Genomic DNA, 17,383 nt, shown 5'->3' on the forward strand with positions numbered 1-17,383 from the left:
TAATACACACTTAACTGCTATAGATACTTCCTTCTCTCTGCCCAGGATTGATTGACAGGGATTCCTTCTACAGTATATGGTGGGATCAAGCATGTCTCAGGAAAAACGGGAAAATTCCCTATGACACAATGGCCTCAAATGGTGACACAAGTTTTAGGACTTTAACTGGGTCAGAGAGGGGTGTGGGCAGGGGAGGGCAATTCTGACTACATAATAACTTTTTTCCATCCATTACAGTGAGTCCCCGGTGCCTCGGAGTGGAGTTGCTATTTCTGAGAGTAGGAAAACGGCTATTAAAATGTATATGTGACACAATATATCTCCTCTAACGGGCCGTGTGTGTGTGTGTGCTCTGTGCTGCAGCTTTTCCAAGCCAGATGCCTGGAGTCCAGGCGTGGGCTATAACTGCAGGGGTTTGCAGTGTGGGCTTACTTTTCCTAATGTGAATTGGGCTTCCCTCGGTTGTAATTTAAAATGCACTGTTTATAGTGGAACAAGGCCTCTGTCCTGTTCCATTGGCGCATGGCTCCCAAAGAGCCCTTGCAATATTGAGATCTGCCTTGCATGTTTTCATTCTTCAGGCCGGCAAGTCTCTCAATGTAATTCCCACTTAGGTCCTACGTACACACCAACTTTTGTAAGCACAGACAGAGGTCTCTCTGAACTTGTATTCTTGGAACATTGATGAATTGAGCTCTCGCTGACGTATCGTGTCTACCTCTGCCCCTAGGTGCTTCATGAATTTGTTTATGATGCAGTTATTAATGGTTACATTGTGTTCTGGAAAGAAGTAGGTCGGGAGTGGCTGTATCAGCCAGTAACATGCAGGAGTCTGTCCCCGTTACAATGTGCTAGACCCCTGGGAGATGGATTGCTGAGGTGGAGCGCAACACCTACCATCAGCTCCCAGTACTTCCTGCATGACTTGCCACACCCAAGCCGTGCTGCTCATACGCCGAGTTGGCGGTGCCCGGGATCGAACTTGTGGTTCAAAGGCGAGAGCTCTACCGACTGAGCTACACGGACACTGAGTTACCCCCCCCCCCCATTTGTCCGTGTTTGAATACACTCAAATTGGCACATTGGACTTGCCTGCATTATTTGTATGACAAATAACCAAACTAGCCAGAAGTCAGTTGGAAAGCAAATCCAAATTGTATATAGCCTGACATTTTTGCTGCTCTCTTAAATCCATATTCCTTCTTTTTTGTTTGTTTTGTGGTGATTTCTTACTAGGCCCCTTGGGGTTCATTTAATGTCACATAGGCAAATTACTAATTTGTTCTAACTGTTAGAAGGTACCTTCTATCAATGTAGCCCTGTTTACAATTCTAGTGCAAATAAAACGTGTGTGTGTGTGTGTGTGTGTGTGTGTGTGCAGGTCTTGGCTCTGTTTGAGGAAGGAGAGGAGACCATCACTGCCTTCGTTGAGCCTATCGTCATCCTTCTCATTCTCATCGCCAATGCTGTTATTGGGGTCTGGCAGGTGAGACACACTGTGTGTGTGTGTGTGTGTGTGTGTGTGCGGCTGTGCGCGCCTACTGAAATATATTGGATATACTGTATATTGCTATATAAATGCACAATTTACAAACCATGCAAGGCGACAACCTGCACATCGGGAGCAATTAGGAGTTCAGAGTCTTGCTCAAGGACATTCGACAAGAACTCTGGGGGAGCCGGGGATCAAACACGGAAACCTCGCGGTTCTCATCTGGCGCCCTGAGCCACTGCCACCCCCGAAGAAATGCTGTGAACTTGTGCCGAGTGGATGACAAGTCAAGGCTAAGATTATTATGTCCTATGCCTGCACTAACCCCGACTCTCATCCAGTATACCTTTTATGTATGGATGTATGGCGCTGTCGAGGCCAGAACGTTTTTTGCCACTCTGTAGGCGTTTCCGCATAACTTCCGGGTACGACGATTTTCACACACAGCTTCTATAACTAAAGAATGTCACATCGCGGATTTGCGGTGACACACTTTTCTCCCCGCAGGTAATGATGAGTTAATAGATGTTGCCGCTGGCAGGGTTTGCAGCTGAAGAGTTTACAGCTGAAGAGTTTACAAGTGCATTTCTTTAAAAACGACTTGTCTGTATTTCTGTCCCGTCAGGAAAGGAATGCTGAGAATGCCATTGAGGCTCTGAAGGAGTACGAACCAGAGATGGGCAAGGTGTATCGTATGAACAGGAAGGCTGTGCAGATGATCAAGGCTCGGGACATTGTCCCTGGAGACATAGTGGAGGTGGCAGGTATGCAATGAAAAACTGAAATGCAAGAAATGAAACTGTACGTTTCTCACAGAGACTGTTCCGTGCTTTGGTCTTATACAGTATTGGAAGCTTGTGCATCTATTCTGCGGCACACTCACGTCTAACGCTACGCGTCTACGTATGTCGCAGTGCGGTGTGCATGAGACACACACACACACACACACACACACACACACAAACCGTACATTTTGAACAAACGCAGACAGCGATCTATCTTTTGCCACTGACCGCGTTTTTTCCGTGCTGGGCAGGTTGTGTGGGCGCTCTGTAATCGGTCCTTCGCATCACGGAAATGGAAACTGCACCCACAAAGCTGCGTTGAAAATGCAGAGGTAAAGTTAGTGACGTATCATGGCCACAAAGCACAGGCGTAAATGGAACTTCTGCATACTCTGCATATGTATGACTTGACCAACTGAACCGTGCACAAAGCTGCTCTTCTCAAATGTATATCTAGATAAGCTCACAACGCATCATGGATGTGACGAGTTGTGAGCTTATATATCTTCTATTTTTGGCCTGTGACGCCATTGTACAATGGAGCATAAATTATAGGCATAACTCACACATGGCCTCCTGTTTGCCTGTAGACCAGTATTGCTGGCACTCATGTCCACAAACACAGACATACACAACCCATGCCAATGAGCCAGTGAGTCTGGAAACACTACTGGAATATCTCAAACCAAGATACATAAGTGCCTTTTCTCTGGACCTGCAGGTGCCAGTGTGTGCTTGCATGCGTGCGACCGTGCGTGGCTGTGTGTGTGTGGGTGGTACTGTTTAAGTGGCTGCGGTCGGTTCTGTATTTAGGGTCCTTTTTATATTTCCACAGCTTTTCCTCTTCCCTTTGCTTTCCATGCTCTCAGTCCATCCACCTGGACGCTGCTGGATGTTTGTCAGCTTCACTCACATCCCTAGCTGGTACACACACACACACACACACACAGACACACAGACACACACACACACACACACACACACACACACACACACACACACAGACACACCAACATACAGTACACAAACTTCTGTGATTATGTGTGGGCAGTCTCATCTAAAAATAGACATCGGTATGGAGTTGTGTGTGAACGTGCATATAGATGTTGTAAAATTCACACACATGTACTGAAAGGACATAACTTCACTATCATCATGATTATTGATCTCAAAAGCATCAGAATGGTGTCTCTGGAAAAATGGTGTGTACAGGACTGGAATGAGATCACAGACTTCACTCATAATTTGTGCTCTTCCGGCCTAAAAAGCCATTCACATCACAAGGCACAGGTATTTTATGCACTGTATAAGATAAGCTGTGTGCTAGATACACCGTAGCCTGCATCCATTCCAGTCTAGCTCGTTAACTAAATATGGGCTTGTCTGAGGACCACCTTGCAGAGGGCCTTTCAGACCTTTCATCATCGTTGGCTGCAATCTTACATGTTGGAACTGGCATTACATTTATGATGTAACATTTAATTTAATGGACTCAAGTAATTTCACTAAACTGGTTCTATCACAATGCATGTGAGTTTGTTGTTACCTGCAGGCATCATTGGAACTAATTGTATTTCTTTATGTGTAAGTGCGAGCACAAGATTGTGTGCCATTGCACACAGTGGCCCTTGCAAACCCAACAAATGACAGGGAAGTCACAATGTTCACAACACATTCACAATCATGTTCACACAAGTTAAAGGACTGCGTAAACACAGACACTCCGCCTTTCTTCACCATTAACGCCAACAGTGTGACTGACAACCTCCCTCACTGTAGTGATATCTTCGAGCAATGCAAGCTATTAAGGTTCAGTGACTCCTTTTGTCCCTGATGCCAAAGAAGGAAAGACATTAGTATGTCATGATTGGATCAGTATGGAAATCTCCTGCAATTAGATTGTCTCTTTAGCCAGACTGTTGACTCACACAATTTTCAAACACAAACACTTCCCTCATACAGGAAGTGCAGAAGATGATCTGGCAGTAAAGGGGTTGCTTTACCCCCATCATTGCAGTCGCGTACATTTGTCCTACTATAATGATTTACAGTAGGACAAATGTATGCGGCTGTAGTCGAAGTAGTCTAGACATATATAGGGCTATAGGCCAAGGTTGTGGAATAGTTGTCTGGCTACTCGTAATGTCTCAAGAACAGTAGTTCATGTAATCCACGTGTGTCCATGTGGCCCACAGACTCCCGGATACAAATGGTGACTGAGAGACTCACATGTTAGGTTACTTCCAATCCGGGACCCCATCGGCAAAATGGAAAAACGGCGACCTCTGCAAAATGGAAAAACAGCGTCCTCTGCTGTTTGTTTCCTTTGAATCGATTTCTCTGTTTGAGATCTCTGTGTCTAGCAGATAACAGAAAGTGGTTGGTCAGTCAGTGAAAAGGTTCCCTCCTCGTTGACTTGAACGGTAGCCAAAATCCTAACACCCTTTTATCTCAGATTCTAATCCCAGATTCCGATTCTAATTAAAACTAGCTTTATTCACGGCGTCTCTGGTGGCGGTTATAGAAATCATGCATCAGGTGGTCCTCGATAGGATTGCTTATCCGTGAGCTAAGTACCTTAGTATTCAAAGGGCAAACATCACCCCGGTTAAGGCCCGCGATGCTATTTAAAGAATGGCTAGAGAGATCACAGAAGTCACACTTGGGCCATATGTTTTTTAGCCAGTGGAAATAGCTGGTTATGAAGGAGCTTTCGGTCTGCCAGTGAAGGGGATGTTCTGAGCATAATGAGGTACATGGATCATGGTTGGCATACACTGTAAATACACTCAGAAAAGAATGTACCTTTTATCAAACAAACGCATCTGTGGAAGTGTTTTGATAGTCTAGTGCAGCCTGGCACATATTTTATAAACACAGTATGTGACTGTCCTACCCTTCATTTTGACTGACATAATCTTGTTGCTAAGCGTAGTTAAAACAGCAGTAAACAACACTAGAGCTTGGTAGTGCACCACCGCACAGCTTTTCTCCCTCCTCTCTCTCTCTCTCTCTCTTTCAGAAAGTGTGTGTCAGGGAACGGGGATGTTGAAGCTCCTGGCTCAAACACATTTGGGGTTTGGTGACAAAGAAAACAAACAAATCTTCCTTTTCCGCCATTACATTTCCCAAGCTTTTCTGCACTTCAGATTACCCAGTCTCTGTTCCATGGGAACTGGATGTTGGGGGATAAATTAAGCTCCTTGGAGGCATTGGAAAGGGACACTGGTATAGACCACAAATGTCTTTAAAGAGAGAAAAGCACATAAATATATTTACACGCAAGTTTCCAATCCTTCTCGATGACTGTAGATTAATTGTCAGCAGTGACAGCCAAGGGTTACGGCTTATATGTGATTCCCGCTTGCACTCAAACTTTCCTGTGTTTCTACTTTCTAAACACTTTAACACTATAGCGTCCCCTTTGCATTTCATGCAAAAATAGCCGATCTACAAGCTCACAATGCATCTGTGAGCTTGTAGATCTGCTATTTTTGGCCTAGAGTTCTGGTATGGAGAGGGTGCCAGTGCGTTCCGTTTGAGCCTTACCAAAGAGTCTCCTGTGTGAGTTGATAATGACTTAATGAATAAAATATTTGGTAACACTTTACTTAAAGTCGGGTCTATAATGCATTATAATTACATTAACTTGGCTAGTTCTTATGAAGTGCATTATAAATGTAGTACATTATAAACCCGACCTTAATATAAAGTCTTACCAACTTTGTCCAAGTTGAAATAACAACAAATATTTGACCATTACAGTTGTGACAGTGAATCGGAAAAGACATGATGTATCACCCCGAGCATTAACAAATCATATCCACCAGTTTGAGTTTCAAAAGCAGCTTTTACTCAATATTTAATTTGTGCCTTTTCTATTCTAGAGTGCCTGTAGAACATGGGTGCCCAAAAGGTAGATTGTGATCTACCAGTAGATCAAACAGCCTATAATGAAAAAATAAGAAACCCTATTTTTGGTATCTGCCACTTGAATTAAGATGACCTTATTGATTGACATAAAAAATGGCCTGTCAGCTCAAACCCACAAAGCAATACTTTGATTTCAAGAGTGTTGCACACAAACATCAGTAGCATTACAAAGTTATATACAAGAAAACCCTTCCAACTCCACCCCCCCCGCTCCCCCTCCCCTATTTCCCATTCCAAGTGTGTTTGTCTTATATGTAGCCATCACCGCATTTTTAGTTTAGTTTAGTTTTTCTTTTTGAAAGTAGCTCTCAAGTCCAAAAAGGGTGGGCACCCCTGCTGTAGAAGGTCAAGTGTGAGCAAGGAAGCAGGTTTCAATGGGTTGGCATTTCAAACGTCTTTGTACCAAGTCTGCTGCTGTAGACCTATTGTCTCCAGCCAGCTGAAGGGCTACACACACCGGGTGCGCAGCGACGCGGCACCGGCGTTGTCGCGCGTCAACTGCCTGGAAAATAGAACGGTGGCGTATCGGAGCGTCAGGCGAGGCGTGAACGCGCGTCGGACGCTGCCGGTGTGCGATAGGTTAATCGAAAATAACGGAGGCGGCTGTTTTGACGCGCGGCGTTCGCAGACGGTGTGTGTAGCCCTTCACACACAAATGCAACTTCTCGTTCCACATCACCACCTCCCTCATATCACAAACTATTTAATGTGGGAGATTTTTATTCCATAAAGAAATACAAAATACATTTGCACATATCTAGAAGCTGTCCTGTGTGTTTGACCCATCCTTTTTCATTGATTGATTGTTTGATTGATTGAAGTTTTTATGTCACAGTATGCAGAATGGTAGCCCCTTGGTTAGCTTTTCTGACGTCGCTGCCCTCCCTGATCGGTTATTAAGCCCTCCATGGGTTGCAGATGTACATACCCTCCGTTCACGGAGAGCGGCGCGCCGCTTGAGTGTTGGTGAGATGTTTCAAAGATGCATAACACGGCTATAGGAGACAACGGAAACGTGGGCGAAGTTTTGGCTTCACCGAAATTCTCTCTTCCTCACTTCCCATGTCCCCTCTCCCACGACACAACAGCATTATAAACATCCTGCATGTACCCGGTCGGCCAATCGGAGGCAGTAACTAGGACGTGCAGCTAGCCAGTCGCCGCTCGGGAGGTGGTACATGGGAAGTCAACAAGGAAGTGAGGAAGAGAATTTCGGAGAAGCCAAAACCTTTTAAAAAAAGATTAAAAATACTTAATGGCATCAGCGGTTAATGCGATTTCGCACATGTTTCCGTTGTCTCCTATAGCCTTGTTATGCCAGTACCTGCTGGCAGGAGTATGTTAACATGCGTGTCTTCTTTGTCAGGAGTATGTAAAAAAAACCCAAAACAAAAGGCCCAGTATTTCTTGTGATAACTCCTATACAGTGTCACAGGGAATATTGCACATAAGGGGCCAAATTCATTAAAAATAAATACGCCACCGTTACACTGTGGCGGAAACGGATATCGTATTTATCCGTCCGATCAAGCTACGTTGTGTGTGTACCACAGGTACGCAGGCGTATCGCAGGTGTATGTCATACTGAATGCAGCGGGTGCAAAGTGATCGGAAAAGCACCCGACAACCTCATCTGCATAGATCCACGCCCCATATCGCACCATAAAAGGCTTCAAGCATGACTCAGCAGACAGCAGTTTGTGTCTGTCAAAAAAAGAAAAAAGGCTTTGCAGCCGCAGACTATATAGCGGCTTCACAAATTACAATAAAAATGATTGCTGGAAAGAAATCACAGCCGCGGTCACTGCTATGAATATAGCCCGCACTCTATTAATTTAATAATTCTACACATGTAGGAGCAGGACAGTTAGGGCTTTTATGTTATGTCGTTTTTGCACCATTGTATATTACCACTGTAGGCTACTATATATGTACAAACTGACATCAATGCATCAAAGGACACCAAAGGAAATTAAAAGATTTCCAAGCTTACAACGGTGCGTGCTCCGCTGAAGCAATATAATTATAATTTATTTAATTAAGTTCGGGACCAAGTCGGGTGCTCACTCATACCTTTGCAGAGGTAAAACATATCCGATATTTAGAATATCGTATATATGTCAATGCAAAAGTCGTCTTTTGAGAGAGAGCTAGAGAGAGAGAGAGAGAGAGAGAGGGGGGGGAGGGGGGCATGGTTTGCGCGATAAAGAACAGTATAGCCTATACATTCATAAGTGAATAATTATAGGCCTACCTGGGATCCTCTTGTCTGAAGAAATTATAATCCAGTGAGTTTATCCAGTGAGTTAAACTATTCTGTGTGTGGCATCCATGCATGTGATCAATATACATGATTATAAAGTCTGTCCGTCATGTTTGTGAACAAGTGCGAGTGGAGGTGAGCTGGCTTAAAACTATGATATGACTGGCCGACTTTCAAACACGCTGATGCCATTCATTAGGCTAATGTGGTCTTCTATTTTTTATATAGGGATATATAGCCCTATTCATTTTCCAATGTGAATCGGATCGGCAGCACGCTGCTGTCTGCCCCCCCCCCACCCCACACACACACACACACCCTGCACACACACACACACACACACACCGACCGACAGTCAACTGACTCAAGGAGCTCCGTAAAAAAAAACCAATTTCAATAGGACTGCCGCCTACTGCAGGCATTACTACACTAAACAATGTTGGATTCGTAGTGCAGAATGCAGATAAGCCTATGTTCTTATTATAATTGTGACTTTGTTTTTTAACATGCGCGAGAGCCGATCTACAAGCTCACAACGCGTTGCACTGCGAGTAGAAGGCTGTCAAGTGAGAAGCGCAATCGCGCATGCTATAGTAATATCCTAATAAATAAATAAAAAGGTGTCAGGCTTACAGGGGCAGTTTCTGTATGGGAATTGCATGCATTTAGGCATACAAGTGCACTCAGCTTTTATTATATAGGCTATCATTTATTTTGTGCTGATCGACCAATATGTTGGGGACACATGCCTACATATTTTATCTGAGATTTGGGAACAATTTATTGATTCAGCATGAAGACTAAAGCCTTCTGAATAAATCTATACGCAAGTGTATGCTTCCGCAAATTTCTCCGCCACCTAAAGACGTCCCGTAGGATTTGACGGAGTTTCCGACCAACCTACGTGAGCATCAAGTTCACGGCCATTTCCATGAATTCCAAATTATGTGGGAATCCACGTAAATGCCTTTCCGCTAGCGTCAAGTGACACAGGATGTTCAAAATAATTCAACTTGAGTCAACTAAGTACTGCATTCACCATGTGCCCTTGCTTTGGATGTGATTGGTGGTGACTGGTGAATAGATCTGAGAGCTAAGGACTCTGTCTGAGCTATTCATGAAACAAATGATGCAAAGTAACAGATTTACAGAGGTCTGTCTGTTGCCTTGGGCTGAAAAAAATTAAATAAAGAAACTAGGACATTGCGAGCATTTGAAGTGTGTTCCTTCTTGTTTCTGTTTCTTTTCCTTGAAGACTACAAGAAACTATTTCACTACTTTGAGATTCTTAGAATGGGGCTAGGTTGACAATCTTGGGCTATGTTGGAAAGGGGTGAACTCAGTGGTAGGAAACCCCCAAAATGGACCAAGTTGGGGCTTTGCTGTAGGAAGGATGTGAAAGTGTGACTTTGTTGGGAAAAGGTGAGGTGTAGGGAGAGGAATTTGAGAAACAAGGTATGCAGATACTTTACAAGAGAGTATGGTGTTGTGAAGTATGTGACATGTCCTGGGGGCACAGTCGGTAGTGCTGTGATAGTATGTGACATGTCCTGGGGGCACAGTCGGTAGTGCTGTGATAGTATGTGACATGTCCTGGGGGCACAGTCGGTAGTGCTGTGATAGTATGTGACATGTCCTGGGGGCACAGTCGGTAGTGTTGTGATAGTATGTGACATGTCCTGGGGGCACAGTCGGTAGTGCTGTGATAGTATGTGACATGTCCTGGGGGCACAGTCGGTAGTTCTGTGATAGTATGTGACATGTCCTGGGGGCACAGTCGGTAGTGCTGTGATAGTATGTGACATGTCCTGGGGGCACAGTCAGTAGTGCTGTGATAGTATGTGACATGTCCTGGGGGCACAGTCGGTAGTGCTGTGATAGTATGTGACATGTCCTGGGGGCACAGTCGGTAGTGCTGTGATAGTATGTGACATGTCCTGGGGGCACAGTCGGTAGTGCTGTGATAGTATGTGACATGTCCTGGGGGCACAGTCGGTAGTGCTGTTGCCTCACAGCTAGAAGGTCCTGGGTTCGATTCCCGCTGGGGGCGTGTTCTCTCCTCCTCATCAGTGCCCATACGCTAGGTGGGGTTGTCAAAAGGCCCTCTCTGTTTGGAGTTTGCATGTTCTCTCCCTGTCCCCCAGGGTAGGTAGTAGGTAGGTAGTAGGTACCCTCACAAAAAACATTCAGTATCCTGGTCTCTAAACTGCCTCCCCCTGGCCAGCCTGATGGAGGGGAAAAGGAACTGGTTGGAATAACGTGTTCCTTCCACGCGCTACATCCAACCAGGTAAACTCCCCTCTGTCAGGTGAAAAGAAGCAGCTTGGACTCCTCATGCATAGAAGGAAGCATGAGGTCAGTCCGTTGTTCTCCCCAGGTTGGCAGAGGGAGTGTCGCGCCCATGATTACATTAGATAATTGACACTGGGTGAAGAAATGGGTTACAAATATTGTGGGATATAAAAGGAAAAGGATGTGACATGTCCTCTTGCTCTGTGCTTGGAAATAATATAGCTGGTCGAATGACTGTATGGCGCAATTCACCTCTCGTCAAGTCTTGCCCGTGTTCCTGCCCCTCATCCGAGCCCATTGGTTGCCGTTTCAAGATTGGACAAATGCCCTCTCTCCATCCAATGCCATTGAAAAGATGTTCAGTTGTTTCATTTGCCTTGATATTTAATTAAATTCCTATTTCAAACTTGGTCTTAGTGAAAAGGAACAACTCGAGTGCAGTGCAGTATAGTGAGTTTAATCAGCAGGGTGGATCTCACACGGGCAGTAGAACGAATCCATTACATAGATTTTAAGCAGACATTGACTCTACTTTGTTCCTGCTGTGTGTGTGAGAAAGTAGTTTTATCAGAGCAATGAAGAATTTGAAAAACTGGAAAAGACGGTACCAAGAGTGAGAGGGTAGGTATTGAAAAATGCATTGTATTGAGCTGTTGTTTTACTTGTTTACCTGTGACTGCTGCTTTGACAGAGAGCCAGGGCTGACCTGCACAGTAAAATCCTGAGTGTTAATTTAACTCTGTGAGAGTACAATGGAACCAAACGGAGGGTCCATTTGGTTCCATTTGTATGCCCTGAGTTAAATTAACCCTCAGGATTGTGCTCACTGTTATCTTAATTTCTTTGCTCAGGGTTTCACTATTTGAACACATAACTGAATGTAGATGGGTGTTTCCTGTGTTCACAACGTAACAAGCTAACCTTTCTCTACTGTGAATAAAATGCATAGTCGGACTCACTCACTCACTCACTCACTCATGTGGGCACGCACAGGCGCACGCGCGCACATTTTTAAGAATGGTACCCTGATCTCGAGGGAAATGGTGTCCTGATGTAGAAGGAAGAACTCACACCTGGTTGAAGTGAGGGCGCTCTCATCAACGTACATCCAAATCATCTCATTCCGGCCAATCACAATTTGCGTCCTCACCTTCGTCTTCAATGTTTGTGTTTACACAAACACTCAAAGCTGGCCATTGATTGTCAATGGCATTCAATGTTTGTGTGAGCAAACCCTCAAAGCTGGACATAGGAGGGGCTAGTGCCCCTAAAAGTGGGCCTAGTATAGATCCCTGGAGGATCCAGGTGTACAAAATGTAGTTAAAATTAATGCCAGTCTTTTGTTGTTTTTTGCCATTCTGCTGTGGTGTTTAGTTGGTGACAAAGTGCCTGCTGACATCAGGGTGACCTCTATAAAGTCGACCACCTTGCGAGTGGACCAGTCCATCCTCACAGGTACTGTCATCTCTCTTTGTCGAGCACAACTCGTATGGCTCAAGTAATGCGTAGACTGAATCTGTTGGATGAAATTTTATATCAATTCTACTTAATTGGGTGTATGTTTAATACACATTTCTATTACTGCAATTTAAAGGACCACTTTTCAACCCATCTTCATATAATTGGTCCTCACTAATGTTCATGATAATATACCACAATTTTTTTCTATTCTGTCTGTGTGGCAGGGCTGTGGGCAGTTCAGAAACCCATCCACCAGTAACATCATTGTTAGGCAGATTTGTGTTAAACAATATTTGTTTTAAAACGATATTTCGATTCTTATTATCGTGAGAACGATGGCTTCCTTTTTTGCATTGCAACTTTTCAGGAATAGAAAGCCTGCAGTCCTTTAAGTTCCAGATTGAATACTTTATTAGTCCTAAATGTAAATGGCACGTGGTACAGCAAGACATTAAAGCTAAAAGGGTAACACAAAAAGGTCCAGGGGACTTGTTTCCATTGTGGTCCAGAATGCTTTTAAGGGTTTCAAAATAAATGTAATAAATGGGGGGGTGGCAGTGTTCAGAGAGTGTGCAGGTATGGATTGGTGGGGGGGGTGGCAGTGTTCAGAGAGTGTGCAGGTATGGATTGGTGGGGGGGTGGCAGTGTTCAGAGAGTGTGCAGGTATGGATTGGTGGGGGGGGGGGGGGGTGGCAGTGTTCAGAGAGTGTGCAGGTATGGATTGGTGGGGGGGGTGGCAGTGTTCAGAGAGTGTGCAGGTATGGATTGGTGGGGGGGGGTGGCAGTGTTCAGAGAGTGTGCAGGTATGGATTGGTGGGAGCGTTGGCAGTGTTCATGTGTCTGAGGGTCTGATCGTCTCTTTAGGGGAGTCCGTGTCGGTCATCAAACACACTGACCCTGTTCCTGACCCCAGAGCTGTCAATCAAGACAAGAAGAACATGCTGTTTTCTGTGAGTATACCTCCTTTGGGTTTTTTCACACTGCTCACATGTTATGAAGAATAAGCCTTGTTGAACATTTTAAAAGGGGGTATTGCATGTCACACATTTTGTTAGCTCGGACTAGTTGCTCTGCATTTGTTTTGTATTATATCGATTGCACATCCCCTCACCCCATCGTATTGTTCAGTGCTCAGTTATTTATAATGTATGACAGCCTTACATATCTGTAGTAAACAATGTGTTGACTGTATACATACGTACCGGTACATGTAGCCTGACTTATCTGTAGCGATTAGTGTTTCCAGTGAATGTGCCAGTCTTGTGCAGTACACTAGAGTGCACCCTGATGTATATTATCACTTTTTATGACCCAGATTTCTTTTAAATAAAGGCGCTAAAGTACTGCCCAGCACATGAGGCACATTTTACTCGCCTTCCATTTCCCCCCAAAATGGGGAGGTATTCCATTACCAGCTCACCCTAATATGTCTGATCTCTCTTTAGAAGCATTGATATTCCAAATAAGATGCTTGGTTAAGTCAGGACAGAGCATTGGCGTTCTGATCGGAGCCGTAAACAAGGAAGTGAGCGTGCACAAAACATGTCCGGGAGCTCCGAGCAAGGTGTTGCCTAGCAACGGCTGCTGTCAAAAAAGCGATCTGGTTTTGTACCACGGGTTTTGTACGGGTATAAAGACATGTGGGGACGTCTTGGACAAAATAAGTGTTAAGCAATTTGGTTAGTGAGGTAGACCACTTCCAATCAGGCATCGTACTCTTGAGTCATGGAATTGGCATCTGATATCTCATCCCCCCCCCCCCCCCCCCCCCCCGGCTCCTGTACCCAAGGGCACAAACATCGCAGCGGGCCGGGCCATTGGCATCGTCGTCTCCACCGCGGTCTCCACGGAGATCGGTAAGATCCGCAACCAGATGGCGGCCACGGAGCCGGAGAAGACGCCCCTGCAGAAGAAGCTGGATGAGTTTGGCCAGCAGCTCTCCAAGGTCATCTCCCTCATCTGCGTGGCCGTGTGGGTCATCAACATCGGCCATTTCGGGGACCCCGTCCACGGCGGCTCCTGGGTCCGCGGCGCGATCTACTACTTCAAGATCGCCGTTGCCCTGGCCGTGGCCGCCATTCCCGAAGGCCTGCCCGCCGTCATCACCACCTGCCTGGCCCTTGGCACACGGCGCATGGCCAAGAAGAACGCCATCGTTCGCAGCCTGCCCTCAGTGGAGACGCTGGGCTGCACCTCGGTCATCTGCTCCGACAAGACGGGCACCCTCACCACCAATCAGATGTCTGTGTGCAGGGTGAGTGGCATCTATAGGGGCTCTTATACCTTTTGTAGGGGTTTTTGTTTGAATTAAGAGAATAGTACAGGCAATGGTCTATAAGCACTATGCAGACTGTGCAGAGTTCCCATCAGGAACAATAAAGTTTACTCTCTCTCTCCCCTCTCTATGCCCCTGGTTTACACACTAAAAGCAAAGAAAAAAACAAAACAAATGAATGCTAATAATAGAGGTTATGCTCATGCATTATGTGAGTAGCAAACGTCAACATCGTTTAATACAATCAGATAGGACTTTTCTGTGTGGATGTATGGGCTGTCAAGGCCAGAAAGTAGGGTTTTTTTGCCACTCAGTAGGTGTTTCCGGGTATGATGATGATGTCACACGCATATCCACCCTCTATATTTACCCACTAGTTTAACACGGGTGTATTTCTTCCAGTAAAACAGTGTGTATGCGTGAGCTACAGTACAGTATGCCAGTTCTACTCTAAGCACTACTTGCGCTTCTGTTTGTCTTGGCATGTGGCTCTGACACACACCTACTGTACATATGTATACAACGCACACACACTTTACCCCAGTTAACACCTCTTCTTTCTACATCCTGTGCACCTCTCTCCTGTGGTAATGGTCTCAAAGTTACTGGCCAAGGCTGTCAGCCTGATAATAACCTATGTATGGATGTATTATGACTTTAGGTAAAGTTAACAGTGTGCTCCACGATGGTTAGGAGTTTGTAATGCCTTATATCCCGTGTAACATGATGCATCAACTTAGTGGGACAGAGCGTTTTCAAGCATGCAAGCTCCTTCTTGGTGACGACACATATTGCGTTTTGAGTTCTCTCTCTGCTCTGTTAAATAGAAAACCTGGCCCTAAATCAATTGTGAATTTAATTGCAACGTGTGTTTACTCTCTGTCTGCAGTTCCCCTAAAACTAGAGTGTGTGTGTGTGTGTGTGTGTGTGTGTGTGTGTGTGTGTGTAACGCCAGGGCTTCCCACATGAGGGGACACGGAAGCCAAACATCTTATTAACGCCACTAATCTGCAACACTAGCCTGGCCTGTATAATAATGTACTGTAGTACAGTGGTTCCCAAAGTGGGGTCCGGGGACCCTCAGCGGTCCTTGAGGGAGTCCCCAGCTAAATGATAGTTTAACTCTGAGACCCCTAACTGCTCCGTTTGGTTCCATTTGTACACTCTCAGAGTTACATTAACATTGATTTTACAAAAATAAATTGGAGTCCCAGAGATAGAAATGCCATTAAATGGTAGACTAATATGCATGTCAAACTGGTGGTCCTTGAAATTAAACCGGTTGAGAATCACTGCTAGAGCCGTAAAATTCTTCTCTTATGGGACTCCCTGGCATATCTTTTCAAATGGGGGGGTCTGCGGGCTAATTGGTTCAATTTGGGGGTCCTTGACATGAAAAGGTTTGGGAACCACTGCTGTAGTACACATGGTACTTCAGCTTGTCCTGTGTAGTGCTGTAGTACACATGGTACTTCAGCTTGTCCTGTGTAGTGCTGTAGTACACATGGTACTTGGGTTGTGTTGTGTCTCAACATGTGTGGCGTGCACATTGCACAAGTATGCATCACAGGTCTTACTGTTTCACTGTCTTTTTCCAGTCAGCCAAACTTTACATACATTGTACCGTATATGTTACTGTGGTAATTCTGTCGAAGGTGTCTCTTTATGCGTGTGCGCCTGGCTTTTCAAATCTTTTTGTCCTCCTACAGTATATTTTGTAGAGGGAATTCTAAGCACGTGCATCAGTGGTTTTTGTGCGTTTCCTGTGGAGCAGCTTTCCCAGACTGCTCCCTCCCCTCCTCCCTGCGATGATGACGTGGGTGCTTTGCAGTACTAGGGAGTTCCCTCCAGTGGGGGGAGGGGTGGGGGTAGCCGTGGACTTGAGATATCTCATTTCTAACCCTGAAGAGAATGACTGCAAGCAAGCAGCTTGGTTAAATATTGACTCACTCACTGCTCTCAACTCAGTTCTGTGGGCTGCTTATGTCTGATAGCTTTCTTTCTGGTGGACGACGCACGCATGTGTGAGCACACACACACACACACACACACACGCACACACGCGCACACACACACACACACACACACACACACACACACACACACACACACACACACACACACACACACACACACACACACACACACACACACACACAGACACACACATGTCACACTTCCGCCTCTGTGGAGGTGGTGTTTCCTGGTGATAGTAATTTCAAGGTTGTTAACTAACCACATGGGCCCTATTCTGGGCATGTCATAATAGATCTGCAACGTGTCAGTGAGCTTGTAGATATTTTGGTGAGTACATTTTGTGTAAAAAAAGGGAGGGAACCACGAATGGACCACTGCTGGGGGACCACGGTCAACTATTATAGTACTATATACTGTATATGGGGTTGGAGTTGCTCCTCCTCCTGTGATTGAATTGAAGTTGCATGTTCTATATTGTTTTATTATCTCCGCCAGGCTGGAATGCATGGCCAGGGCCCAGGGCCGGATTATATTTTCTAATCGGCTTCATGGTGGCGCTATAGAGCGTCGCAGTCCTGCCCCTGAAGAGAAAGAGGCGTTTCAGAAAGTATTTATTTTTAAGCCTCGGACAAAGCCAACTCGGCTGCTGACAAATCATGACGACAACCACAATTTTTGGGCCAAACAAACAATTGGAAAGTAGTTTTTCTTCTTTCTAATTATTTGTTCATTATTTTTTTCATTTATTGTCATGATTTGTCACCATCCGATTTGGCTTTGTCAGAGGCTTTAAATGAATACTTTTTGAAACGTCTATGTGGAAATTTAATTGGGAGATTCTCTTCTGGGCCACTCATCGTTATGAAAGGGGGCGGGACTGCGACGCTCTATAACAGAAAACTCTA

At 45.1% G+C, this 17,383-nt stretch overlaps 1 protein-coding gene across 2 annotated transcripts in view; it reads left to right on the plus strand.

Moving 5' to 3' along the window:
• The window catches only part of atp2a3 (ATPase sarcoplasmic/endoplasmic reticulum Ca2+ transporting 3), a 56,579-nt gene that overhangs the window by 13,706 nt on the left and 25,490 nt on the right, over positions 1–17,383 (plus strand). For both annotated transcript variants that reach the window (XM_080780873.1, XM_080780874.1), the window contains exons 4-8: positions 1,382–1,486; positions 2,118–2,256; positions 12,140–12,220; positions 13,091–13,176; positions 14,016–14,480. In XM_080780873.1, the coding sequence (XP_080636999.1) occupies positions 1,382–1,486; positions 2,118–2,256; positions 12,140–12,220; positions 13,091–13,176; positions 14,016–14,480 (876 nt within the window). The remainder of the gene's footprint in view (positions 1–1,381; positions 1,487–2,117; positions 2,257–12,139; positions 12,221–13,090; positions 13,177–14,015; positions 14,481–17,383) is intronic.

Source organism: Protomyctophum bolini, assembly GCF_963924005.1.
Source record: "Protomyctophum bolini genome assembly, chromosome: 13".
In the NCBI taxonomy this organism is placed as follows: Eukaryota; Metazoa; Chordata; class Actinopteri; order Myctophiformes; family Myctophidae; genus Protomyctophum; species Protomyctophum bolini.